This window comes from Zonotrichia leucophrys, chromosome 1A (genome assembly GCF_028769735.1).
Source record: "Zonotrichia leucophrys gambelii isolate GWCS_2022_RI chromosome 1A, RI_Zleu_2.0, whole genome shotgun sequence".
In the NCBI taxonomy this organism is placed as follows: Eukaryota; Metazoa; Chordata; class Aves; order Passeriformes; family Passerellidae; genus Zonotrichia; species Zonotrichia leucophrys.
In genome coordinates, this window is record NC_088170.1 from 35503793 (window position 1) to 35531645 (window position 27853).

General features: G+C 39.5%; 1 protein-coding gene across 8 annotated transcripts in view; it reads left to right on the top strand.

Annotated features, from left to right (window-relative positions):
* Positions 1–27853, top strand: part of ANO4 (anoctamin 4) — a 179222-nt gene that overhangs the window by 139830 nt on the left and 11539 nt on the right. For all 8 annotated transcript variants that reach the window (XR_010438667.1, XM_064702155.1, XM_064702154.1 and 5 more), the window contains 10 exons: positions 3579–3661; positions 9974–10114; positions 12131–12295; positions 15834–15870; positions 18261–18372; positions 19443–19500; positions 22263–22360; positions 24746–24888; positions 25888–26040; positions 27291–27438. Coding sequence is in view for 7 of the 8 variants with exons in the window: in XM_064702155.1 (XP_064558225.1) it covers positions 3579–3661; positions 9974–10114; positions 12131–12295; positions 15834–15870; positions 18261–18372; positions 19443–19500; positions 22263–22360; positions 24746–24888; positions 25888–26040; positions 27291–27438 (1138 nt within the window). In the remaining variant the exon portion in view is untranslated. The remainder of the gene's footprint in view (positions 1–3578; positions 3662–9973; positions 10115–12130; positions 12296–15833; positions 15871–18260; positions 18373–19442; positions 19501–22262; positions 22361–24745; positions 24889–25887; positions 26041–27290; positions 27439–27853) is intronic.

Consider the following 27853-nt stretch of genomic DNA (forward strand, 5'->3'; position numbering starts at 1 on the left):
GTGTTCTTCAGCAGGACTCCTGGCATATAGAATATATTCTAGGAGTCAGGATGGATATATTAAATGGTGCTCTGAAATACAATAGAGAGAGGATTTCTGAGAGAAGGTCAGGGTAAAGCTATTTCCTACAAGAGGCCATTTGCATTACGAGATAAGATCACAACTTGTTACAAAAGCATCTGAGGAAATGATGTGAAGACAGCTGCTTGTACAAGTGGATATTGAGGAGCCAGCTGCAAGGTTGAGTTCTGTAGCAGGACAAATGTAGTAGAGGAAAAGCTAGTAGAAGATCTGGGAGCTAAGGCCAATAAGAAATGCAAAATTCCAAGCAGGAATTATTGAGAAAACTCAGGATCTGGTTTACACAAATGGGAAAATACAACTGTGTCCTATTGAATGCCAAAGTCGGAAAAGAGTGCTGAAGTTTATATAGGGTATTTTTAGTTAAAATGACAATTAGAGAATAAGCTAAGAAATTTGAAAATGCAGGTCTTTTAGAAGACCTCAGTAGCACAGTAAATTAATCAAAGATAGTTCTTTATAGCACATTTTAAAATATCTAGCAAGGGAAAGCTGCATACTGACCAGAATAGAGGGAGAAAAGTGTAACACAGTGAAAGCTAAAACAGCACTGTACAGAACATCATATTTGCTACTTAACAATTAGAAAATAACTTTCTAAAGAAGCTTCAGGAACTTCACATACTTACTCTGACAGGTGCTAAATGTGCTAAACACAATATGCATAAATTCCTCACTCCAGGTGTGGGAAAAACAAGAAAGAAAAGAAGTATTGTTCAACAAAGGTGTATCTGAGACTTTCAGGGCTGGAGTTCTGCTACCAACAGCTTTCTGGAATGGGAACAAAGTGGCAGAAATCAATCAGGCTTCTTCCTCCTAGGTTTCCAAACAGTGCAGGACTACTTGTTTAGCCTGAACAAAATAATTCAATATGAGCTGATAGGAGAGAAGCAGTTCTGCCAGGAAAAAAATTAAGGAATGAACCATGTTTGTGGCTCAGTAGCAGTGGAGCCTCATTAGCACTTACTGGTTTTGCTGATCACAACCAATCATACTGCAACTAGTACAAACATTTATAGAAGAATTGGGCTCATGACTCTCTATTAGACTAAAATCAAAGTGCTTGTGACTTGGTGTAACATAATTCCAGCTTGCAGAACAGTAATTACCTGATATATGAAAATGCCCTCAAACCAAGTATCTGCTTCCTTAAACATGCTTTTGATACCTTACCTTGTCTGCTTGTACTGTTTATTTCCTAAGCACACTTTCATTGCACTAGCTGGTACAATAAAACATAATTCTTCCTGTCTAAAAATCAACTTTTGCCAAACTGATGCCAGTACTTAGTATCAGGTCCCATTTTTATCAATATGCTGCAGTAGGGCAAACAGCCCGTTAAGGAGACACTTTTATGACTGGATGTGAATTATATTGCCAGATGATTGTGACACTGTTACAGCTGATACTGCGCTAGCTCATGAAGAAAGAGGTTTATGTTCTCTGGGTTTCAATCTGCTGCTTCTCAGTGAGCAATAAAGGGCAGGCTTCCTCTCCACTTCACAGTGGGAGAAGCCAACCCATTGATTTGTGTTAACTTGAGGTAGTTTCTACATCCTTTACACAAAATAAATGTTTAACACGGCTGTAACTTTAGCAGGCTGAGTTTTAATCTTTGGATTATGAGCATATATTACTGTTTCCTTGATTTTTTTTTTTTTTCCATCACACATTGAAAGCACAATTGTCATATCAAAGTGGGAATTTCCTCAAAAATCCTTTACATTCAATTGGTCTGTCAGTGCTCCAGGAAAGCCAATACGTTTATGTCTGATCACTCTGTCAGTGCCCTGTTATGGTGACTCTCCACCGAGCTGCCCACTGGGTCAGAGGATGGTTCCACTGACTTGTTCAGGGACACACACCAACAGCAGAAGAGAGACCCCCTCCCGGGTCTTCACACTTTAATTCAAGTCTTGCCCACTGCTGACAACTGCCAGAGCCCTTGAAGGACTCACACCAACAGTTTAGGGGACAACATTCTTTATTAATATACACACTGTGAGTGGAAAATTGTGACAGGTTAAAATTCAAAGACAGTGACAGTGACAGTAGCTGACTGCAAAAATGAATTCAAAGCAATACCCAGACAAGCTCTAATCATCAATCAAACCTAGCTCAAGAGGATCATTCAGTGACCATAGAATACAATTATTACCCAATAGACATTCCTTTGGAGGAGGAGACAGTTCAGCCCATCCCCTGATCCCAGAAGTTATGATGGAGTCTTCTCTAGCTTTTCCCCATTCTTAACTTACTTTTATACTATTTGTTTACATTTAGATGGAGCTTGAGTGGTTCTGGTGATACACACCTTTGCTATTGATAGGTTAAAATTCTCTCACTTCTCTCTTAAAGATATAGTCAATGAAATATAAAGTGCATGCCCAGTGAGGGGAGGTCGTACCTTGAAGGTGGGTAACTATGGGATGGAGGTGTGTGTTAATATTACACTTAGGTTTTAATGAACCCAGTTCATCCAGGGACAATGATTTCACCACAGTTGCTGACTCAGCAACAAGACACCTTCTCCTGTCTCCCCTGGCTGACGGGTGCTGTGCCATTTATCAGCAGCAAAGTACTATCAATTTCCCCTCCCTGCAAGGATTACTTCAGAGCCTGACCTCTGTGTCTCCATTCTGCTCCACCCTCCATTCCATTCCTCTTAGCATTTGCTTAAATTTGCAGATTGTGTACATGGGGAGTCATGGTGGAATGGGTTTCAGGCATGCCACCCACATTCCATTCTGGCAGCAGCAACTGTATTTTACCCTATAATTTCTGTACTGTTCTAAGTTCTGTTCAGAATGTGAATACAACCTCCCAGCTTTCTCTAATTTTACTCCCAGTCATCTTCCTATAGCAGAAATGTGCAGGCCTGTTGCTCCATCTTGAGCTCCATCAATAAGGGCTGTAGTACACAATGTTTAAATATCAGACATAAACACCACACAGCACATACGAACTCACATACTGTAAAAATAAAGGGGTTGAATTAAAAAGGTGTAAACCAGAAGTTCCCATTTCCCCAGCAGTACTCTGCACATTTTCAAATGCACTGGACTGTGCTTCCTCTGGGTTCTGGTTTCTGTGTCATGTAAATGGTCTTCAAAGAAAGAAAGTCACTCCATTATGTGCAATGGCCCCAAGAAACCTCTAGCTTCATCAGAAATCTGCTTTATCGAGCAGTGATGACTCACAGAAATGATTTTATTCTTTGAGAGCACTCCCTTGGTTGGTTAGAAATTAAACATTCTCATTTAGCACCAAATGAAATCTCTAAAGCCTCAATCATACTTGAAGCAAGCAAACTAATCCTTAGAAAGCAATGCTTTTTGAAAGCAGTTTTGATCATCAGCATGATTTGCTGTTCAAAGGAACCCATTTATGCAAAGAAATTAAAATAATGTAGCAGCTTCATTCAACAGTTCTGTGATAGTCATTAACATTTTCTTGACGCAAAAATAATTTTGCAACTTTTTCCCTACTTGCTCTAGCCACTGTTTTTCTGGAGTTTTGGAAAAGAAGACGAGCAGTAATTGCTTATGACTGGGACTTGATAGACTGGGAAGAAGAAGAGGTTTGTATAAAAACATGTACTCCTTAACCTTTAATACAAAATTAATTGGTTGAAAATGTATGGTTTTATTTTGCATTTATTTTCAGTTCATTCTTTAAGTCTTAATAAACTAAGAAATAAGGATTTTTCTCCTCAGATGTTTCCTCTGGAATGTAAAGAAATTTTCTCCAGGCCAAACTGTCCTCTTTTTTCACACTTTTGTCAATCTAAATTAATTTGAGAGATTTCAGGGTAGAAATGCACTATGGGAGAAATGAATTTTTATTTTGAAAGGTGGAAGTTATTGACAGCCCAGTGTACCGTGAATTTTGGCAAATGAGCTTTTATCTATTCTTTTAGTTTGTCACTGAGAGTACTGATGGAAGGAAAATCTTTGAAGCTTGTACCAGCTTCTGAACCTTCACGTGCTGGTTATCTTAGAGAGAGAGAGAGAGAGAGAGAGAGGGAAAGAGAGAGGACTTAATTCATCCTGTGTTGGTACAGGAAATCCCCTTAGGGAAGGCGCTAAACTTCAGAAAATAGCCTTAATCTTTTCCTCTCTGGTGGTCACCAGAAAGAAACTCCATGCTCTTGGGACTGAGAACTCAGGTCTAAATAGAACTAGATGGTTTTATTATGCAGGAGAAAAGCATGATTCAGTGAGTGTTGAAGAAAAAGTGCTACTCCAGTGGGATTTGGACATATAGGTGTCCATAAATCTGCTCTCCTTACTGTACAGAAGCTCTTGGAGTGATGGTAAGAGGCTGCTGTAGTGGTCTCAGTGTAGCTGAACCTCTACATTGCTGCTTTGGTGGAAGATTTTCTTTATTATCAATCTTGCCAGCAGAGAATCAGACTTCTGAGTTATGGGATTTTTGTCTGTATGAGGCAAAGTAGCTCAATGAGGCCATGAAATGGTGGAATTGCTGGTAGGATTTTCTTTTAAATGCTTAATTACTAAGAAAATAACCCAAGAACGCAACATAAAATAACTTACACGACTGGAAATTGATTTCTTTATAACAACAGGAACTCTGTTATCTGTGCACATATACAGTCAGTTCTGGGTGACACCCCAGGACTATCTTCCTATTTATGGGAAATACTTTAATATTGATTCAACTCTTCTGAGATTAGCAAGCTGCTCTTGCCAAGGCTGGCAAGTCACAAAGGGATTGAAACAGTCCTGCCTGAGGTTCACATAGTGGTCAGGATTGGCTTGCAGGGATCATGTTTTCTCATAGCTGGTTGCAAAAACGCCACTGCTGCTGATGCTGACAGCTAAGAAAAAGCTTTACCAAATTGCAATTTGCAAGTCACAATTATAGCTTCCCCTGTGTCCCTGGAATGAGAAGGAGCCTTTAAAAAGCAAAATAGAATAGTAAGTACAGTATGAGACCCTCTTTATATTTTTCCTAGGAAGCCTGGTCTTGCAGATGTTTGTAGTTTGGGATCTTATATATCTTCATCTTTCACCATTTAAACTACCTGGATTTGGGGTTATGCTGATTTATTAAGCCATCTACCTGAATCTTCTCTGATCAGTTCATTTACAAATATTGAATTTCCTGGTAAGGTTGTCCTTAAGTGACACTTGTTTTGGGGTTTTTTGATAAGATATATTTATATTCCCCTGGCAGATTATTTCAGTTTGGCCTGCAGGATGATATTTGCATGTTGGTAATTTTCAGAGGTGTCATGGTTTGAGCCTGGCACAGAGTCAGTGCCCCCATGAAAATGCCCTCACCCTGGTGTCTGCTGTGAGATGTGACCAGGAATAAGCAAAACAGGCTCCAGCTTAAACATAAAGAACACTTTATTACCTAAACTACAGGAAAATAGGGAAAAACTATAAGGAAAAGAAAAAAAAATTGAAAACCTTACAAAAAAAACCACTTTCCTCCTCCCCACTACCTGAATTTCCCAATCTGATACATTCTCCCAAATCACCAACTGCCCAGCCTGGCACCACACTTTAGTATACTCAAACTTCAGTTCATGAAGAGGAGAGGAGTCCTTCTTGTTCCATAGGCTTCCCCTGGAAACACACTGAAACCTCGTGTGCTTCCCTGACACTTCGGCACCGCCTGGAAAAAAAGTCCTTTTGCCGCTTGTGACATCTTCCTTCCATGCCCAGTGCTCTCACCACCATGCATGGACCAGAGTTGCTTTTAGGGTTGTCTTTCAAGGATGCCTTGTCTCACTCCAAAAAGGCACAGTCTCTGCTTTGGGACATCTGTCCCCCCCATATTTTTCCAACCCCCTGGGGCCGAGGGGTCCCCACGATGAACCCTCCTGGTTCTGAGGCACTGCCTCCCGCTAAGTGCAGTCTCTGTGTCACAGGAACAAACTGAGTCCATGGTCCATGGCCACAAGAAAAGTCCAGCCACAAGGCCACTCCAAACATCTCTCTCTTCACTCAGCCAGTCTTCTCTACGTCCTTCAGGCCAGGTCCTTGTCTCATCTCATCTCCTATCTCCCTTCTTATTCAGCTTCGAGGAGGATTAGGATTTTTGCAAGGCCCCAATCATGAAAGAAAGGGGTTAAAACTTTCAGTCTCTGTCTGTCCCGGAGCTGCGGCACTCCCACACACGCTGCCGCTCCGGCCAGGCACTCTTCCCCCCCCCCCCTCCCCTTCTCCTCCTGGGCCGGCTGCTATCACATTCGGTGTCGCCGGCTCTCCTCTCTCCCTCCTGGGGGCGGGGGGGGAATGTCTGCCCGATGTCTCTTGGGGCTCCTCCACCCTTCCATCCTCGAGGGCCTTCTCACCCCCATCTCTGTCCAGGCCCCGGGCCTACCGCATGGCTGCCCCTCCCCCGCCCAGCAGCAGCGGCTGGACAGGGGAGGGAGATCTGACCTCTTCTCCTCGACGTCCCAAGAGAGCCTGCCAGGGCCAGAGCTCTGCTTTTTAACCCCTGTGTATTCTCGGAGGTGTGTCCAAACCCCACTGGCTACACCAGGTGCCAGTCTCAAACTCAGAACATCCATTGGTTTGACCACAGCATCCCAGAATTCCCACTTCTTCCTGGTCAAACCACCACAAGAGGATACTTGCTCCCTGTTGATGTCAGCTGGTCTTTTATTCTCACACCAGAGTTCTTCCAGCAGGCTGTGTCAACAAGACCTCTGTCAGGAGCAGTGGTGACAGCTAAGCATGTCCCAGCTTCAGGGTCAGCCCAATGGGCACTGCCTCCTCTGCTGGAGTATCTAAAGCTGCACTTTTCCATTGGAGATGCACTCTCCCCCTGAGAAAAACACAGTTTGGAAGCAAGTGCTCCAAATGAGTGTGGAGAAAAAATGTGGAGATCATTTCCCTGCTCTGTGGTTTAAAACCCACCTCTTCACTTTGCCATTGTCTTCACCTGCAAACCACAGGCTTTGCTTGGAGACTTACTTCTGGGGATGCTATAGTTGTACCAGTGATCAAGATTCAAATTTTCAATCTACAAATTCTTTTTCTGGGCTATAGAGGACAATATGGTTGGACTAGGGAGGATGGGACTATTTCAATAATTTACATGTTGAAGGATTAGAAAATTCTTGGGGAAAAAAGGAGGTATTTCACAAAGAAATTTAGAATAGTTCTTCTAGAGCACAAATGCATGGTCTAAGGCAATTCACATTACTCCGTATAGTGTGTAATGTGAATACACACATATAGGATTTCTCTTATGAAAAGGTTGAAATTATCCATGTGTGAGAAATGGGAAGGAAGGAGAACAGTCTCTTTTATGTAGATTGGAAAAGATTCATCCTGTGGAGTATCATTGGGAAGTTGCATGTCAGTGAGACACCAATGAGAATTTTGACTCCAGAAGGTGAAAATTTTTCTCCTAAAGTGCCACTTTCTAATAAAATCACTGCTAATTAAATTTCCTCTCTGCTTTCCATTCAGTTATCGCTAGAAAAAATCAGCTGATGGCTTTTATTAGTTATTTCAAAGACATCGATTAAAGAGTTCTATTTACCATTTTAAATCTCAAGCTTTTGATAATGAAGATTGTTATTTTATTAACAATATGTGTCTAGCATTTGCTTGATTTAATTTTCATTGTCAAATTGAAAAATAAGGGTTTTATTACAAAGGGAAATTTATTAATTCCTAGCAATAATATACTGAAAAAGCAGCATTTATAAGGCTTCCTATCTCTTTGTTATCACCTTCATGTTCTAAATGAAGAGACAAATAAAGGAAACAATGAATACAATGGAAAGGAGAATTGCACTTATTCAGACATGCAGCCTTGTGAATTCCTCACCACTTGAGATTTTCATCCCAGAAAGGTATACAGCAATCCCTGCAATGTCTGGGGATTTGAGCTGAGAGTCTCCTGCCTCTTTTAACCCTACATATCTGGATTTCCTGCTCTTGCAAGCCAGGTGCAAGGTGGGAGACATGGAGAGCAATGGCATCTTGGGTGGGCATGCCACAAGAAACCAACTGCATGCAGTTCCTGGCATTCCCAGGTGAAATCTGGCTTCCGTTGCTATTTGTAGCATACTTTTTCTGTTTCTTCAGTGTCACTTTCTTTGTAGCATTAACCTCAGCCAGACACAGTACTGTTTACTTGCCCAAGCATTGCTGAGTATCATTAAACAGGTACAAAGTGTCATGCCAGATTTCCAAGGTTTTTTTTGAGAATGTCTAAAAATAGCATTTGCATTATTGCATCTGCTGGAGATTTTAGGACATGTGGATATGATAAGAACTTCCCTACATTACAGATTGTAAAAGATAATCAAACCTTGGCTCAGAGAGGGGTGCAGAGAAGTAAAGGTTTCATGTCTATGACAAGCCAGCTGGTAGAGCCCTTGCGCAATCTACAGGGTAAAATTCTCAGGAACCCTGCTTCACAGCTATCACACTCTGTCCTTTTTCATGCCCCTGGGCACACAGGAATGCTCCTTACATTGTTCCTTCTGCCAGGCTATGGTCTGCTCAGCTTCCTTCAACCTGATATGGCAGGAACAGCTTGAGCAAAATAGAGTAAGAACAAGGTATTACTCTGCCTCCACAGGAACATGCTTAGCCTTTTTGTATAGCTGAGGTAAGGCTGGCTCCCTCAAGCACATAATTAGTTACAGAGGCATTGCAGCTAGGCATACATGCCTCTTCATTTTTTTTTATAACTTGTTACCAGGTTGCTGCATGAATTTGGAAATTAACTGTGTTAAGAAAGCATCTTCAAAACTTGGAAGGAGGAGAATAAGATATGACTTCTTCCCCCCTTCCTCTTCAGGGAATTTTTAAAAAAGGATGTAGAATTTTAAGATATCTCACCTTTATTTACATTCTGAAGACTTGTGTGAGGAGTTACCATTCACCTATTTCAGTGCAGTCATTTAAGGTCTGGGCATTTCCAACTTCAGTCAGAGTTCAGTTACATGCAGCTGAAGGGCTGGAAGTGACAGAAATGTGTAAGCTGGTTCTTGTCTGCTCCCTTGCAGCCAGCTGTACCACAGAGCAGCTCTCCAGTATGCAGTAGAGTACTACAAACACTGCTCTAATACCTGCCAGCACTTGTGAGAGCCCATCCACCCAACCTGGTGCTTTATCTCACCTCTCACAGTGTCCTGGATGCCAGACTGGAACAAGGTGACACAGGACACGTGGCTCTTGGTGATGTTCGGGCAGAGGGATTGTGCTACTGCAGGTGTCACCTGCACATGGGGTGATCCTGTCTTCTGGCAATGCTGTAAAGAGATGAAACCAAATCTCTCCCCAAGTAATCCCAATTCAATTCACAAGAAGGGTTTTGCTTTGACACATCTGCTGCTGAAAGATGTTCCTGCTAATAATATTGTCCAAGTTAAGAAGTAATTGAGCAGCATTAGATGGCATGGATCCTTCTTCAAATGCTGAGAAGTTTTGTTGGTAGTGGAAGCGTAAACAAATGCCTAACAATCAGCAATTAGGCTTGGAAAAGGAGGTTTGGTTGTTAGGGTTCTGTTGTTGTTGTTGTTGTTTTTGTTTTTTCTTAGTTGTAAATTTCCAGTATCAACAGGATAATGTCAGACTGAAAAATTCTGTGGTATCAATCTTAAAACGATTTGTCTCACAGCCATGTAGTTTTGAAAGAGCATTATTTAGAGGAATAGCTAATTGGGGATTTTACTAAATACTTTCAGTCCTTACTTTTATGGGTACAGTGATTTATTCTAGTTCTCATGAAGGAGTCCTGATTTCCCAGCTCAGCTTTTATAGTAGCTGTGCCAGCTGCTGAATTCAAAGATGTAATTCCCCAGAACAGTGATCTGATAACAGATCTGAAGTTTCCTACAGAGTTTTTCCTAGCTGGGCTGTATGTGAACATTATCTGTCTGCTCTTTTAGGAGGAAATTCGTCCTCAGTTTGAAGCCAAATACTCCAAGAAAGAACGAATGAACCCCATATCTGGGAAGCCAGAGCCTTATCAAGCATTTGCAGATAAATGCAGCAGACTCATCGTTTCTGCATCTGGAATATTTTTTATGGTTTGAGAACTTTTATTTATTTACCAGTTGAAAAAGAATAAAATATTATTATCTCTGCTAGTAGAGTAGATAAATATTGGATATGACTGCTTGAAAGAGGAATGAGCTCTATGCATGTTGAAAATTTACATAGTAAATCACTTGAGTCTCTGTCAAGTCCTGCACTGGTTCACTCTTCACTGTGTCTCACAGACAGCTAATCCCTTCCTTCAAGGCTGCATCTGCGACACTGTACGTAGTGACACAAGCCAGAACAGTGACATTATCACATTCAGGCACCAACTTGAGTTGGCTGAATCAGCTCACTGGTAGCCTTGCCTGTGTAAACAGTGCAGAACGATGGGGAAACCATAGGAGAAGCAGTTTTTCTTTGTAAACTTCCCAGAGAACATAAATAGGATGCCTAGAGTGCTTAATGATGTTAATACAACCTAGTTTCTCAGTGTGTTAAGGAGATGAGGAGAGTTCATATTCCTAGTGCAGTCGAAATGGAGAAACCATCTTCCTTGATTAAAATGATGCATTTATACCTTTAGTTATGCAAAACTAAAAGGAGCAGCAAAATCTCTCCTAACAGAGAGAGATTCAGAAACAGAATGCAGAAACACCCCATCCTCTAATTTCAGTGAAGCAGATGTGGGCTGTTATTCACATGACAACAGTGGAGTGGTAGCGCTGCTCTTGAAAGCTGGTCTGAAATCAACAGACTGCCACAGAATTACTGGGGCTTTTCCAGGAGACAGGACAATGATAGATGTACAGCCTCAGGAGCTGTGGAGAGCCAGGTAGGTGAGCAACAGGGCCGAGGACAGTAGGAGACTGATGGCTCCAAAATTGTCTATAACAATCTAGGTTAAGAGCATTATTGAGATGAACTGTGCCCTGGTATGTCATGTGGATGGACACCCTGACTCAGCCCTTGAGGACACGTACTCAGGACTGCAGTCTCTGCTCAGAACTGATACTACAACTCCCATATTTTGTGTATTTTCCCCATGTTTTTTTTCTTGAAGGGTGGCCTTAATGACTGAATTTACCTTATGCAAACTCAGCCATTAATCCTCTTGGACTAGTGATAGATCTTACTCAAAGTTCCAGAGAGAGTAACCTTGCTTTAAATTGCATGCACCACAAAAATATTGTCCCCATAACAGCCCTTAAAACAGGACAAAAATTATTTTCAGTGAAGTTATTTTTATTGTTGGCATAGCAGGGGCTTCCAGCAAGTTAGAAAATCTACACTTTTTTGACCACTTAGATAAGAATCATTTTTTTTAATTACACCTATAACAGGAGATATACGCTTACCAAATTTCAAGTTAGAGCAGTTCTTAAAATTTCTCAGCACAGACTCTCACAGTGTAGTAAATAATACAGCTCAACTGTTGCATGAGGAACATTAAGTCATTAAGCAGCCTGGCTTAGCTGTGGCTTTCTCATTCTGTCACATTTGCTAAAGTTTCATCAGAGAAGAAATCACAAGGGAAATGGAACTGGTTACCTTCTCTAGATAGAAACTTTCCAGAACTGTAGGAAGCAACAGCTAGCTAGGCTGGCTTGGCAGGGCTGGTTTTGAGACAATGCTTACAAATGGACACATTTTTGTGAAGACTGAAGTCCATCAGATTGCAAAATCCATCCCAAGTATGATACCATCAACTTGCAACAGCAGCTTGAGACTAGCTTCTGTACATCATGTGCAGATAAAGAAAATTTCTAATTCTTGGAGCTGGCAATACTGTTTCCCACATTAATGTTAAGGATGAGGAACACTTTCAAGAAAATGTTTAAAACTGAAAATTATTTTAATATTATTTCAACTGTATTTTTCATTATGAGAAATAAAAATAACTTAGCAAGAAGAAAAATCATCACGTTGAAACCTTCCTCTGGAATAAAAAGGAATGCACTTTTCAAGTCTTTCATTTCTTTTAATTTTGAGAGTTTCAGGAAGAAAGTAATTCCTGTTGCACTGGAAGTTTTCAGATTCTTCTCTCTGATTTTTTCTTCCCTTAGATCTGTGTGGTGATTGCTGCTGTTTTTGGCATTGTTATTTACCGTGTTGTGACTGTCAGCACTTTTGCTGCCTTTAAGTGGGCTTTAATCAGGAATAACTCTCAGGTTGCAACTACAGGGACTGCAGTGTGCATCAACTTTTGCATCATCATGCTCCTGAATGTGGTGAGTAAAATTAACATATCCAAAGTTACACCTAAGCCGCCAGAGCTGTAGATATCTCAGTCAGCAGACAACCAAATGCTTTCACTTATTTTTTCAGCAGGAGTGGAGTGTCTTGCTGAGCCAGACATGGAATTATTGTTTATGGACATCATTCACTATTTATATAAAGTGCAATTCCAAACCCAAAATATTATGCAGAGTATGTTTGAATATTCTGAAAATATTTTAGGGAGAAAATCATACCCTTGCTTTATCCTCTGCCACTTCTTTCCCTTTTACATGTATGCAGTTTTCAGTCCACTTCATTAATACTCTTGTTTTTAATTGTGTTTTGATGGGTTTTTTTTAAATATAGTGACAAAGCTAATTCGTATTTACACTATTTTCAGTAATTCTAATTTCAGCTGTCATGGCAGTTTTCCAGTGAGGATATGCATATGCAGATCCAATGTCCATAAGCAGAACTCTCTTGAGCTGAAAGCTCCAGAAGGTTTGAGCAGATGTGATTTGTTCCAGAGCTGTCCATGGCCTTTGCCAGCGTGCCCCAGAGACATGGCCTGGGTGCACTGCAATGGGGCTGGCAGCTGTTGCTGTGGGCTGGTTTGGAACCAGGCTTGGGACAAAGACAAAAATGGAATTTCTATGTGGCAACAGTCCCAGTAAGAGAGTAGAGCATAGATTAGATGGGAAATGAGTTCCCTCCTTCAACTGAGATGCTGATACTCCTGTATATTGCTCTGATAGCAATGTGTCTGCTCTTTGTTGCTCTTGGCAAGATGTGTATGGCCTTCCACTATCAGGTTTTGTCAACTGACATTACAAAAATGCCTTTTAGGGGAAGGAGGGTTCAGCCTACAAACCAGGCAGGCACTGGAGCCAGAGTGTATCTCTGCCTACTCAACAGCAAGCATCCTCGGCAAACAGCTTGTTAGGCTTCCCTCCAGGAGATATGCTGATTTACTTCCTAGGGAAAAGATGAGATGTTATTTCAGGTCTGCTCATTTCCAAGGCTGGCTTAGAGACTTCTTTCTTCTCTATGCAATATCCAAGCATTTCCGTAATCTAAAAATTCTTTTTGACAGGTCCTTTTTTATATGGCAGGAAATTCCAAGGGTTTGCTGCAGGACTTTGATTATTTCTTTGAAGAAGGAAGAAGGCAAGACTCGATTAGTGACTAACACAGTCTATCCAGAACTGTTGTTTTTCCTATGTTTTCCCTTAGGTGGAACTATAGGCTGAGAAAGGACAGAAAGGAGGAAGCTGATTTTCTGTCTGAGATTGTACTGAGGGCTCTCTTCTTTTATGTTATTTTTATTTTATTGGGTTTTGTCTCTAGCTTTGGGGGATTTTCTTTACTCTACATAGAGCACACAATAAGCATAAAATAAAAATATTGAAAACTATACATATATATCTATGCCAGTGCAACATCCATTTTCAAGCTCTCAGCGTAAGTCATTGTATATGCAGTGAAGCAGCAAGAAAGAAATGTTGCACAAATGAAATTTCTTCATTCCCAAAGAGTTTAACAGCTCTGAGATTTTTCTTTTAAATAGTGGAAGACTGCTTGAAGGTGCCTTTTGAGAAACTTTGTTTTACTTCTTAAAATTATCAATAAGTGGAGCACTGCAAAGATGGATTTCTCTAGCCTCATACTCATCACCATTCAATAAACACCACAACCCTGGATCTAGATATAGCTCATGGAAGAAAAAGATCCACAAATATGAAACTGCAGGAGTTTTTCAAAGGAAGGTTTTAGGAACATAATCCCTTGCTTCCCATGATGGATTAATGTAGTTTACTGAAGGGCAATTGTGGGATTTCTTTTGGGAGAAGAAAAATCCCCAGAAGCAATTCAGGTAGTAGAATCCTGCATGAACTGTGATTCAAGAAAAGCGCCGGAAGAGCAAGGAAAGATACAGTAATAAAACCAGAGCAGGCCAAGATGTGCATAGCAGTAGAGAATTCACTGCTAGAAGACTTGAAAACCAGCAGTGATTTTGATACAAGTTGACAGCCTCTCAAAGCATCGGGGGAAAGGTCTAGACCACAAGTAAATTCCAGACCAGATATTCTGAGCACACGACAAAACAAATTGACCCTCAAGCATAATGTCTCTCAGATAGTCTTGCAGCCTGACCTGGAAACAATCAGTAGCTTTACCTAGGCTATGCAAAACTGTTAATTACAGTAATATTGCCCATGGAAAATATGAACAGAGAACAGAATATGATCCCAAACAGGGTCCCTTGAGGGTAGTAGTGATAAACGACAGTAGCAGACAATTAGATCCAAACATTGTTAACAGAATCTCTAACGCAATCTTACTGTTCCAAATGGAATAGCAACAAATTGAAGTTTTAATAAACCCTTCTGTAGAGCAGTGAACAAAACCACACTCCCTGCTGGGATCAGGGCATTAATGACCCAGACATTTAGCACATTTACAGTTGCCCTTAAGAGATGCTTTTAAACCCAGAAGAAACTACCTTTGTCATTACTTGAAACAAAACCATTTAGTCCAAAGGCGGTGGAAAACTATTCTAAGCATGAAGTGGTTGTTAACATGGATGAGAGATTTCAGGATGACTTCAGCTCTGAAGCAGGCAGTTTGATCTGTAAACAATACATAACTCAATTTAAGCAAGAGATTCTAGGGATAACTGCAAATAAAAAGCAACTTTGCTGATATGCACTGTAGGAGTAAGTCAATACTTGAGCTTGAAATATGAGAGGCTTTGTATTCCTGCAGGCATCAGTGAGAGTTAAGGACATTTAGCAATTTGTAGGAATAGGCTACAGACTCCTTTAAAGCAAATGGTAATAATTGTATTAATTTACTCTAATACTGATGGTGTTGGTGATGTAGTTAATAGGTTCAAAACTCCTTTGCAAATACTGATTGTGAAAACCCTCCAAGTTAGTTTTTTAATCTTAACAAAGTTTGGAGTCTTCTGGAGGGCTTGAGAGTATGGTACTTGAAAGTGCAGAAAGTACCACTTCGGATTTAGAAAAATGACACTGGCTCAGACTAAGAAATGTGTCTGGTGGTGGGGATTACTAAAGATTTTCTCTGAAGTAAGAGAACGTAAAACACTGTCCCCCCAGTGTTTTTCCTCTCAGCACCAAAGTGCCAAGCAAAATCAAAAAGCCCCAAATAAACAACATATCAAACATACCACAGCATGCTCTTCTAGAGTGATTTTTCCCTTGTGAGGTGAATGTTCCATAAGTAACTAAAACAAAAATCTCAGTCATGCTGTTTTTCTTTCCTTTTTGGAAAAGTTCTATCACCCTTTTTCACTCTGTATATAAAATAGGGACAATGACAGCATTTCTTCTCCATATATTATGGATGAGCATTAGATATGAAAACTTTACTCTTTCTTGTTTGATTATACCATTGCTGTATTATTATGTAGTTTTATTGTCATTATCAGAACATCACAGAAATCATCTGCATGTCACATTTAACATGTTCTCTCCATTTTTGAGCCAGCCATGTAACTAAGAGGCTGATTCTTCTCTGTTACAGCTGTATGAAAAAGTTGCTCTTTTCCTGACAAATTTAGGTAAGTAATGTTAAATATAAAATTGAATAATATTGTACTTATTTATTGGTCCATAGACCATGATAAAATTCAAAATGTCTGCATAAATATGAAAAATCCTAATTAATTTACAATCTATAGGAATTAATGTTTTTCTTATGTTAGTAAAAAGAAAGTATATAAACTGAACTACTGTGCCATGCAACCTGTGGTGACAGCAATCATCCACCTTTGTTCTTGTTTCTACCCCCTACCATCTAAGAATGTAAACAAACCGTTTACTATAAATACATGTAAAATTTTTACCTTGGAAGAAAAGACATGAGTTTTTGGACAAACTTAGTACTCACAACCTCCAGGGTTTGTAAACATGGAAAAGGGGAGCCACTTCTGGAAAACAAATTCATTGCGTGAAACTGAGGTGCTGATTGGCTATCAAACATCTGCTTTAAGAAGGGCAGTAAGGAGGGAAAATGACTAGGTGAATCATCAACTCTACCTACACTAAACTACACAATGTTCTAAATTTCAGTGATCCTTTCAGCTCACTTGCAAAGGCAGCCTTTATGCTAGAGCAAAGAAACGTTTTCTAAGGAGAGCATCCACTGTCAATGGGGTAGCAACAGGCTGTCATTCATATACCCATGGCTCAGACAGGATCTGTGGAGATCCTGATATATTATCCTGATATATTTGGAAGATTGCAGTAGTTGGGGGCAATGGGCAAGGGCTCCTTAGTGTCAAGAAGCCTGAAATGAGACTCTGTCTGAAGGCCTGTTAAGCAAACCATATTATTGCACATATACAAGTGGTTTGAGGAGGTTATTTTGAGCTCTTGAAAACCTGTGTACATTGATGATGCTCCGTAAATTATTTTGGACCAGACGGACAGATTTTTATGCTTTGATGCTCAAAGGAAACAACTGATTTTAGCTTCTCACAGGGCTCTTCTACATCTGTGTAGAAAAGAATTCTATTCATTTCTTAGTAAACTGAGAGTCCTCATTTGTATGCTGTAATTTTAAAATATTTTTGCTATCCTGTATCCATGGACAAGATATCGGCTAGCTACAGCTGGGAAATATGACTTTCAAGTTTGTGAATTGTACAAGCTATATCCTGACAGCCTGGGGACAGACAGTAAGATATATTCTAGAGACCTTGAAGCTTGATTACTTTCTGTTAGGTTGTCATCAAGGTAGGTCTGCTTTTTGCAGAAAGCACTTGTATGAAAATTCAGCAGGTCAAGTTTTTTCAATCCTGTTCAGATGGTTTTGTGATTTTTATTCTGGTGGCCTAAGGAACTGATTTGATTTGAATTATCTTTATCAGTGTAATAAGCTCAAAGCAGAACTGGCAGCAAAAGTACATTGAAGACATTGAGGATGTCCTTCTTCAGCTTTTGCATGACCTTTTTCAGAACTCACACCTGTGCTCCTCCAGAGCATCACCATTATCTCTGATGGGCATGTGAGCAAAGCTTCAGCCGCAGCAGCCTTGTTATAGTCAAACTTATCCTTCCTGCAGACTGGCATCTAATGAAAGGGCAGCTCCAAGTAAAGAGAATCAAGTTTATTGCTTTTTCTGTACTTCTAGTACTTTACTGGAAGCTGCTTGGGAAGCAGTATATGATTACTATCATGATACTCAGAATCACCATGAGTAACTCCACTTCTCTGATTACTCCTGTTCACATCAATGGTCAGCTAACAACCAGCTCCTGCCAGCTGGAAAGTAGTTCCAGACTATGGAACTGGTATGTTGGCATGGAACATTGTTTTGTTAACTTCTGTCTTGATATTTCTTGAGATGGAGACTAAGGGAACAGTACCCCAAGGCAAGAATATGTCTTCCCCTTTCCTGTTTGCCTTAGCCCAACCGCTGAAAAATATTTTTTCTTGGATTTGTGACAAGCTCCCTGGGATGAGGAAGGGGAGTCTTGCAGTGGCACTCCTCTGATATATGTGGGCAAAGCCATGAAACAGAATTATCAGGAGGATTTTCTTCAGTTCAGAGTGGCATCTCTATCAAAAAGGCATTTAAATAGCTTTGGTGGAGTGGCAATGTCATTGTGGTAGGATGCAGAAAATTATACAAGAGAAGAGCCTGAGCCTGTAAAGACCACTTAAATACAGGTGGGATGTTTAATATACACATTACCTTGACCACTTTCTTACAGTCTCAGGGGAACATACGTATATATGCAGACACCAGAATAGATTTCTAAGTCTCTATAAGCTCACTTGCTGAATCCTGCTTCTGGTTACAATTTCCTCTGCCAGGTTATATTTTGAAAACAGCAGGCTAATTTACAAATATATTGCCAGCTCTTACAGGTGTGTGCAGCCTTTGTGCCAAGGGAAATTGATAATCTGAATAAGCTTCTGAAACTCTGATCATTTTCTTCACAGAGCAGCCTCGTACGGAATCGGAGTGGGAGAACAGCTTCACTCTGAAAATGTTTCTTTTTCAGTTTGTCAATCTGAACAGCTCTACCTTTTATATAGCATTCTTCCTTGGAAGGTAGGATTGATGTCTGCACACTCATGTGCAAAATGAAGTAGAGAGAAGAAATAAAATTGTTTGTAATGAAACAAAATGGACCACATTATCACACATATCAAAATGCAAATTCCAGCAGAACAGATTGCAGCTTTATACTCCTTTCAAAAGCCCAGAAACAGATGCAGTTTTCATTTCCTATCACCACATGGTCTCAATATTAACTTAACAATTTCACTATTGGAAACAGATGCATCTCACAATACTATACATGCAGGTCATTTCACTCTGGTTTTATGTGTGTTATTTGTACACATAAATAAAGGATAGGACAGGATAGGATAGGATAGGATAGGATAGGATAGGATAGGATAGGATAGGATAGGATAGTTCAGTTGGAAGGGACCTGCTCTGATTACATCATCTGAACTGTTAAGAGTGAGTTATGACCTATCATTTGGGGGGGTTTTGCACATATATATCTATGATATATATTGTATTTTTATTTTATATTTTATATACATGTATTTTGTGTATTTATGTGTCTATCTAAATATATATTATTTGTTTCTCTCTTTCTGGTAGTCTCCTAAAAAAAAGACCTCCTTTTTAGTAGAGAAGTTTTGAGTAGAAGAATCCATTAGTATGGATTATTTGCATATGGGAAAACTTTGGGGCAAAACACAGAAGAATAGTTAGAAAATTATGTTTTTTACCTAAAACTAAAATTTTCACTGATTTCACAGGAAGGCAGACATCACAGAGCATTTTGTGTTGTAAGGAATGGACTGGCAGTTGAAAGCCATTTTCCAAACTGACGTGAGCAGTTTTAGTCAGATTTTCCCTCTGCTCTGCCTATGTTGAATATCCAACAGCAGAGTATTGGTATTGAAATAAAACTGAAGCAAAAACATCCGTAGTCCTCCATGAGGATTATTCCAGGAATACCCATAAAACTTTTTACAGCATAACATCTTTTATAGCTACACCAGTCACATTAACACCAGATTAAAATTAGAATGTGAGCTTTCTTGTACTACTGTGAACAGACTGCTGACACAACATAGTTAATCTGTATTCCTGTGTTAAAGATTTACAGGACACCCTGGTGCCTACCTAAGGCTGATAAACCGGTGGAGGCTGGAAGAGGTGAGTGTTTGATAACTGCATGCTGATTGATCTGCTGCCCTCAGATGCCATGGATGCAAGCAGAGGCAGACACAGAAATCTGCCCAGGCAGTTTTGAGTGTCTTATTGGGTCTTCAGTTGCTGTCTAACTCCCTACTATTGACACTACTTTCTGCTACAAACACATCTACACATCTACATATTTATTTTTATATATATATATATATATATATATTTCCTTTTCAATGCTAGCAGTTCTAGTGTTGCCATCACATTCAAACAGTGGTATCAGATGGTTTAAAGGTTTGTCACATTGGAAATATTTTATCCTTGGAATGAATCAAACTCAAATATGAATCTGACAACTTTTTACTTTAACAAAAAATCCTTTCTTCTCAGCTTTTCTAGCCTTGCAGACCAGAGAGCTAAAATAATAAAGTAATGAATTAAAAATCCAGACACATAAAATGTATGTGAAATTTGACCAAAACAACTAAACAAACAAGTGACTGGCATAATGTCTCATGTCTATAAAATTGAATTAATATGAAAAGCAATGAGAGTTTGGCTTTGCAAGTTACTCAAGGACCAATTCCATTTTATTTCTTTTTTTAAATAAATACATTCAGAATTCAAAACCCATTGGACAGTTATAGGAGGTGAAAAGAAGCAGTTTCTGGACCAGTAATTTACTTTCCAGTGCTGCTATGTGCACACTGAAATCTCGTGGTTTCTGTCCTGCTTCACAGATGAATAATTGAAACAGCTTTGCACATAAATGACAAATGGTAAGTGGAAAATGCCTGCCAGCTTGAATTTTCAAACACATCTGGATACATAAATATTTTGGTTAATAAAGGCCATTCAAATATTAGCAAAACAAACAATAGTATTTGAATTTTAATAAAAACATCTCAATTTTGTAGAGAATCCTGTCAGTTCAAGGGAAGAATCCTAGATAAATGGGCTGACCGAATTTTGTTTAACATCCCTCCAAATCCTATCTGGGGCTGAGCTGACTTGCTGCTGTCAAAGGAAAACAGCTCTGATCTTCCTTCCTCACCCTGAGGCTTGCTCCTTCCTCTTCCTCTGCCTTGGTTCTCATTTGTCCAGCCCTGTGAGGAGCCTATTCAGTTCCCTGTATCAGCAGTGAACTTCCTTTTTCTGGCTGAATCAATCTTCTGTTGATTCAGTGGCCTGATTCATTTCACAGAGGGATCAGAGAACATGGAAAGAAACTCATCTTTCTGCAGGAGAAGAGATGGAAGGAAAAGAGAACCAGCTTTGTGAGGAAAGTGCAACAGTGAGGTGTTACAGGTTGGGTCAGTTGCTGGTGGAAGCTACTCTGAGTAGTCCCTGTTTGGCTTTTCTCGGAGAAAAAAAGAGTCTAATGATAAAAAATAGTCTAATAATAAAAAATTTATTGACTGTATCTCTGCTAGGTCTTATTAGAAATAACCTGCTTTAGAATACCATGTCCAGATATCCCTCCAATACCCCTCTCTTCACCTGTCAAATTTTGCCAAGTCTAAGACATTTAGTTACACTAGTCCAGTGTCCATGGACATGCTCAGACCACAGTTTATATATTATTGATGTTATGGTTGTAACATTGCTGCTACGTCGTTAACACTGCACCCACCTCTCTCAGGGTATATTCATTTAAGCAACTGATTCCTTAAACCAGAAGGATGATGATTTAGTAATAATGACAGAGAAGTTAAAAACAAACAAACAAACAAAACCCCCAACCCAAAACAAAAGCAAAACAAAACAACAAGAACAACAACAACAAAACAAACACACACGCAAAAATAAAAACAAACCCAGAAACAACAACAAAACCAACCCTGTCACTCTGTTAATCTAAAGAGATGGTAAATTAGGTCAGCAGAAACCTCAGCAGTGATCCGTGTTCTGAGAGCTGGATGATGAAGTACGTATAAGTAATTAATGTCTCATTTTATTCCAGGTCATAACTAATTTTTCTCCCTAAAAGTTAGAGAGAAATAATTCCAGTTCTTTGACAGCGATTTGTTTGACTTATCTGTACTACCCAAAATTGTAAAATACGGTTTGAATGACACTGTTTGGATCTGCAAAGTAGAAAACTTTTCATGCCTTTCTGTTTTTTCCAATACCAGATAAAAAATTACCTAAATTTGTACTATCTGAAGATCTCTCCCAAAAGCAGCACCACTGCTTCAGGGTCTGGAGCCACTGCTAAAGCAAGCAAGCACTCAGCAAGAATCACTAAGAATTGCTGCTCAGCAGTGAGAGATTTTTAGTTCTTTGAGAAGAGAACAGCTTTGCATGGTCTATTTAGTCATAGATGTTAAATAGTACTCAATTAATAGTTCTAGGTCTATCCTCTAGGCATAAACTATTTGGTTTATGTGGAGCCAGGAGGAATTTTCTCTTCATTCTTTGACTTGATGCACAGTCACCCTGCCCACAAGCAATTGAAATCAATGGAGAAACTTGGTGGCCTTTGCCCCTGCCCTGCCCACAGCTGCACAGCACATTAGAAGCACTGCTGTGAAAACTGCAATGGTTTCAGCTGACTCTGACCTCTGCAGAGATTTAGGTGATAAGCTTAAAATGCTGACAGCATAATACAGTGTCATCTGTTCCCATGAGTTTACACTTCTTTAAAAAATAAGGAGAATACATTTAATTCCTTTTTAGTAAATGATCCAGTACCATTTCTAGCATTTAATAAATGCTTTAAAACTCAGCATAATTCCTGCTTAACAGTTTGTTTCGTTTTTTTTTTCCTGTAGTGCCACCCTAGTGGATGCCTTATTGATCTCTGTATGCAAATGGGCATTATAATGGTGTTAAAGCAGACATGGAATAATTTCATGGAATTGGGATATCCGTAAGTAAATATAATACCTGTGCTTCCATAGGTCACAGAATATTAAGTTTTTGTTTTCCTTATCACCAGTTAATAAAGGCAAGATGCAGTAATCATTACAACAGATAATCTCCCCAAGGATACAGAACTCCAGATATACAGGTGATGTTTGGGGCTTTTTTCCAGACTAGACACAGTTTGCAGAAGTGAAAGTGTAATATAAATATTAACAAATAAGTAATACACGGGAAGTACTTTATTTTGTTAAATTGTATTCTATGTTCTTAAACTCCTTAAAAATTACTGTGTGACTACTATGTTGTTTACATTAAAAATATTATATGTATAATTTCTTAGCTATATTAGTAAGTTCTGAATTCTGTTTCTTGTTGGGTGATAAAAGATGTTTGAAAGAGCGGGTGTGAGCTAGAAAAAATCCACTGCTGGCACATGCACTCTGAAAGATAGAAAAATGCACTGACTGGTATGTAGACAAGTTCGCTTGTGATTTTCAAGGTAACATGAAGCTGTGCCCTAGCTAAAAGGTTGGCAATTACTGATTTCCTATTGGTTCATTCCTTATTGATTAGTGTTTAATGAGCATATTTAATGTGATTAATATAGGTTTAACAAGATCAGTGTAGTTGATGTTAGAGAGAGTGTGGATGGTCATCAAGGGGAATTAGCAAGAGTGAAAATCTAAGAGAGAGCTGACGCTGTCAGGAAGTTTGCCCTTGCAAAGTTCAGAGGGATTTGCTATTTCTCCATCCTTCCTGGGCCCAGCACTCCTTGTCAGTATTTTGCAGCTGTTAGGGCTGCAGGGATTAATTGGGATGGGCAGGAGGCAACAGTAGCAGCATTGATCCTTCTCTTTCCATTCCCTACCACTTTTGTCAATTTTCATTAGAACTCTCTGCTTTCTATTAATACAGATTTTGTAACTTAACAAAGAGCACAGGAGAGAAATAAAAGAAAGTGCTTGATAGAGATAGGAGGAGATTGTTTAGGAACAAGTGGTTTAATAGGAACTAACTGCTTCAGGTGAAATGAATATTCACTTCAGAATCACAAGGAAAACCACAATATAAAAGACACAGTCACAACACTGTGAAAAACTTCAGCTTATTCTGATGAGAGATGTGTTTGCTCTCCAGACCCTTCAGTCCATCTTCTAGCCCTGAAATGCTGCAAGCAGATGCATTTCGTTTCTGTGTGAAAAACACCTTTCTGCTAAGAGCTTGATGGCAGCCAACAATGTGAATGGCCAGAGGACTTGGAGGCAGCCCTGCAATCTGTACCTGAATTCAGCTGAACTACACTCAGTTTCACCTACACTTCTTTAAGACAGGAAAAGCTGTAATCTTCCTGATAAATTACCTAAATGGAAAAATAATCTTTGAGATTCAAGAAAACAAGCAGCTGTCCAAACCCTTACCCAAATCTAAAGACTATTTGCAGTCACTTTGCACCATTCACAGACCAGACCAGGCCACTGTGAGGGCAAGAAGTGAAGCATTGTCAGGAAAAGGACTGAATTATTTGGGTGATGTATCATGCTTTTTCTTACTGAGATAAAGTGGCCAACCACAACATCAGAGAAAATCTGACATTGTGATGAACATCTGTCATTTGGGGTTTTTTTTCTCTCTACTGTAACTCTTATCTAGTGTCCTTTGATTGCCATACCAGTGCAACTTCCTGAAAAGATGTTTGTTTCAGATGTGAGAATTCATTTTACTTTTGGCTCACTGCCTTTCTCATTGCTCTTACACATGCATTTCTTTGGGAACAGTACAGGTTGATGTCCAGTACAGGTCCCCCATTTCTTGAGATGGAGGTAGCTCCTATTTCAGCCACCCATCTCTCAGCCACCATGGTAGTTCAGACATTTCTTTCTGCCTTGTTCTCCTCTGAATATTTGGCTGCAGACACCGTTCAGGGTTGCCTTTTCCCTCCCAGGGTTGCCCAGAGACTGTCACCCTGCACTCTCCAGAGCCATGCAGAGATGCTGGGTGCAACACAGAGGAAAGAATCAAGCAGCATTACCACTCTTATTTACTGAGCTCAGCTACCTCCACGCAGCATTGCATTCTGCCACATAAACAAACCACGAAGTGACTTGCCATTCTGTGCAGAGAAAAATAAGTAAATAAATAATGAAAATATGTCAAAATTCTTTCATCGTTTTAACAACATAGAGGCTGGGTTTACAGCTCATCAGCTGCATCTGTTTTCACACCTATTATGCTGTGTCATCATCCACATGTATTACTAATGCTCAATTTTCCTGTACATTGGGAAATAAATTTTGCAGGATATGTTGTGCCCACTTAAGCTCTTCCAGTTTTGTGACAAATAGCCATTCGTATTCTTTACTTTGTTTCTTTTATTTAATTTAAAATGTAGGCTAATTCAAAATTGGTGGACCAGGAGGAAGCTACGGCAAGAGTATGGCACACAGGGAAAAACAAGGTTCCCACAGTGGGAAAAGGACTACAATCTGCAGCCTATGAATGCTTATGGACTCTTTGATGAATACCTAGAAATGAGTATGGCTCTAACCTTCATTGTCTCTCTTTCACTATATTTTAATGATGTTGGTGTTTTGTTGATGTGGGCTGGTGAATTCTTTTAATTATCACTACATGAAGCTAAGGAGACTGCAAAAAGGTTTTCATTCTCACAGGTCAGGTGAGGAATGGGAGTCAGTTTTTAAGAACCAAACCAATGTAGTTAAAAACACTGCTGATGGTTTGCTAACCTCCCATCTATGAAACATTTCCCATTCTGGATTTGTTTTTCCAAACCAGAGCCCAGTTCTTTATCTGCATAAATTTCTGAAGAACTTTGCTGTTATTTTCTAAAGAAAGTTGTCTTGTGTTTTTCCTTTGAAGTGCATGGTACAGACCAGCATGCTTATTTATGTTTAAAATCCTCCCTCATTTACTAGCTCACATTAACAAAGTAACTTGCTGCCAAGAAGGCATTGCTCTATCCAGATGAGAGAGGAGAATAACTGCTCTAAAAAAGATTTTAAAAAAACATGAACTTTTGCCCTATGTGACTGAACTGCATATGTCATGATTGTTTTTTTCCTTTTCTGTCTCACACAATGCTTTTCAAATTAATGGAAAATCTGATACTCTGAAAACCTACCTCTAGAAACTTAAACATAATTTCAAACTGTTTCCCATCTGAACTATTAAAAGGAATGTATTCATCCCTAATCTCTGCAAATGTTGAGAGATCCTAGTTGATGCTGGAGTAAAAATGTCCCTTTCTAAAAGCACAGTTTGTCCCCTTCAGAACTTCATTCCAAATTACAAAATTCAAATAGTGCTGTCCATTCCAGGGGCTTTTTATTCTTTCTTCTAACTTTTGACAAGGACTTGCTGTAAAAGTGCCAGTAGATTATTATATGGTATGACATATAAGAAGTGTCTGTATATTTTGTACATATTGCTTATTTGCATACACTGTTTGGTATCTTAGACCTTAGGATTGGATCCTAACAGTTATTCTGTAATATTTCCTTTTTTTCCCCCCAGTTCTTCAGTTTGGGTTCACAACCATTTTTGTGGCAGCTTTTCCACTGGCACCACTTCTGGCCTTACTAAACAATATTATTGAAATTCGGCTTGATGCTTACAAATTTGTCACTCAGTGGAGAAGGCCTTTAGCTTCAAGAGCCAAAGATATAGGTGAGCTCTTTGTTAAGAGGTGTTTGTTATATATGTGTGTTATTTGTCAAAACTTTGACCACTTCAAGAGCAGATTAAGGTATTTTCAGTAATATTCCAAATTAATAATAAACCCCTTGATTGTTCAAAAAAACTTCAAGTATCTGATGCCAATCTACTTATACAATTAATAGTCTATATTGGAAAATGTCTTTTAGTGATTTTCTGGAGGACTTAACAGCCAAGGTGTAAAGTGATCAGTGTTCTCTGCAGGTGCCTTGTTGTAGCAGATACAGATACTGTGCAAACACATAATGCTGCTCAACTTGAATATAATAACCAGGGAGACCAGATGAAACACAAAAGTCAAGTTAAAGTGGCCACCATCCTGTAAGGAACCTGTGTGATTTGTATTTACCTGGCTGAAACCAAGCTCCCCTGTGACTCAGGGGCCGTGCCCACTGGGTCCCTGGTGGGTCAGACAGGGTGGGTCTGGATCCCAGCGCACAACTTGCTCTCAGAGAGTCACACCTGCATTGCTAAACACAAGGTCCACACAACATGAGGCCACACACACATTGCCAAGGATCTCTGAACTTATTTTGGCTACAAAGCTCTTCTGTCCTTGCAGTATGCAAAAGCACAACACCTTTAGGAAGAACTCAAAAACAAATTCATCTGCCCAGCACTGAATCCCTGGTGTTTTCAGAGGGGCAAATAGGAAACCTCAGTAACTTAACCAACAATATTGCAAAAATCCATAGCCCACACCAAGAAATAGCAGAAGCTCAGGCTTTGTGCTCTTAGAATGTTCTACCATGTACCTAAAGTCTGTGTCTGATTAAAGCTTTGAATGAGAACAGTGTGGGTTCTGGCACAAGCCTGGACATCAGCCGTGCATGGTGTACACTACAGACATAATTTGTAAAAAAACCAGTTCTATAATGTAATTATTAGAAGCACAGAAGAATACCTCTTTTTCATGTTGATTCAGATGTGATTTCTCAAAATAAATTGCATTCTGGCAAAGTTTCAGGGGCAATTCAATGCCTCATTAAATCAATGGGTATGTCTAACTTTCCTTTGGTGTGATTCACAGTGATGAGGTCTCACTGTTCAATAAGAAAATTTATTTTTACTCAGTGACTCTTGGATAAAAAACTACATAAAAATACCTTGTGCAGTGGGGGAAACTACTTCAGATCATGCAGTACTTCAGGCACTTTGGTTCTTGTTTTTCCTGGAGCAAACATGCTGTCCTTGTTGAACAGGCATCTGGTATGGGATCCTGGAAGGCATTGGAATTCTTTCTGTTATCACAAATGCATTTGTTATAGCGGTGACATCAGATTTCATCCCTCGCCTTGTTTATGCTTATAAATATGGACCCTGTGCCGGCCAAGGAGAAGCAGGACAAAAGTAAGGCTTTTATTTTTTTGAGGGGGGAACAGATGTGCATGAAAATCTCTTAGTACTTGAATAAATGCAGTATTACTGTTCTGATGCAGTAGTACTTGAATAGATGCAGTATTACTATGTTGTGATTCCACTAAACCAAATGCATTGTTTGTGTTTAGGTAACAGGTACCAGATACCATAGGTACTGATGCTCTGCATACTCACAGAATGGGTTGCTGGGTGACTGTGATCCATGAGGTTACTTCATGCCAAACATGGCAGAGCTATTTCAGAGATTTTGTGTGTGTGACAGGATGCTGCCCAAGCTGTACTTCCCAGCTGGTGGTACATGGATATAATCCTGTTTTTTTCTGAAGCAATGCTGATACAAATCAGTAAAGAATTGTTGAGCAACCTAAACTTGTACACTGGGGGT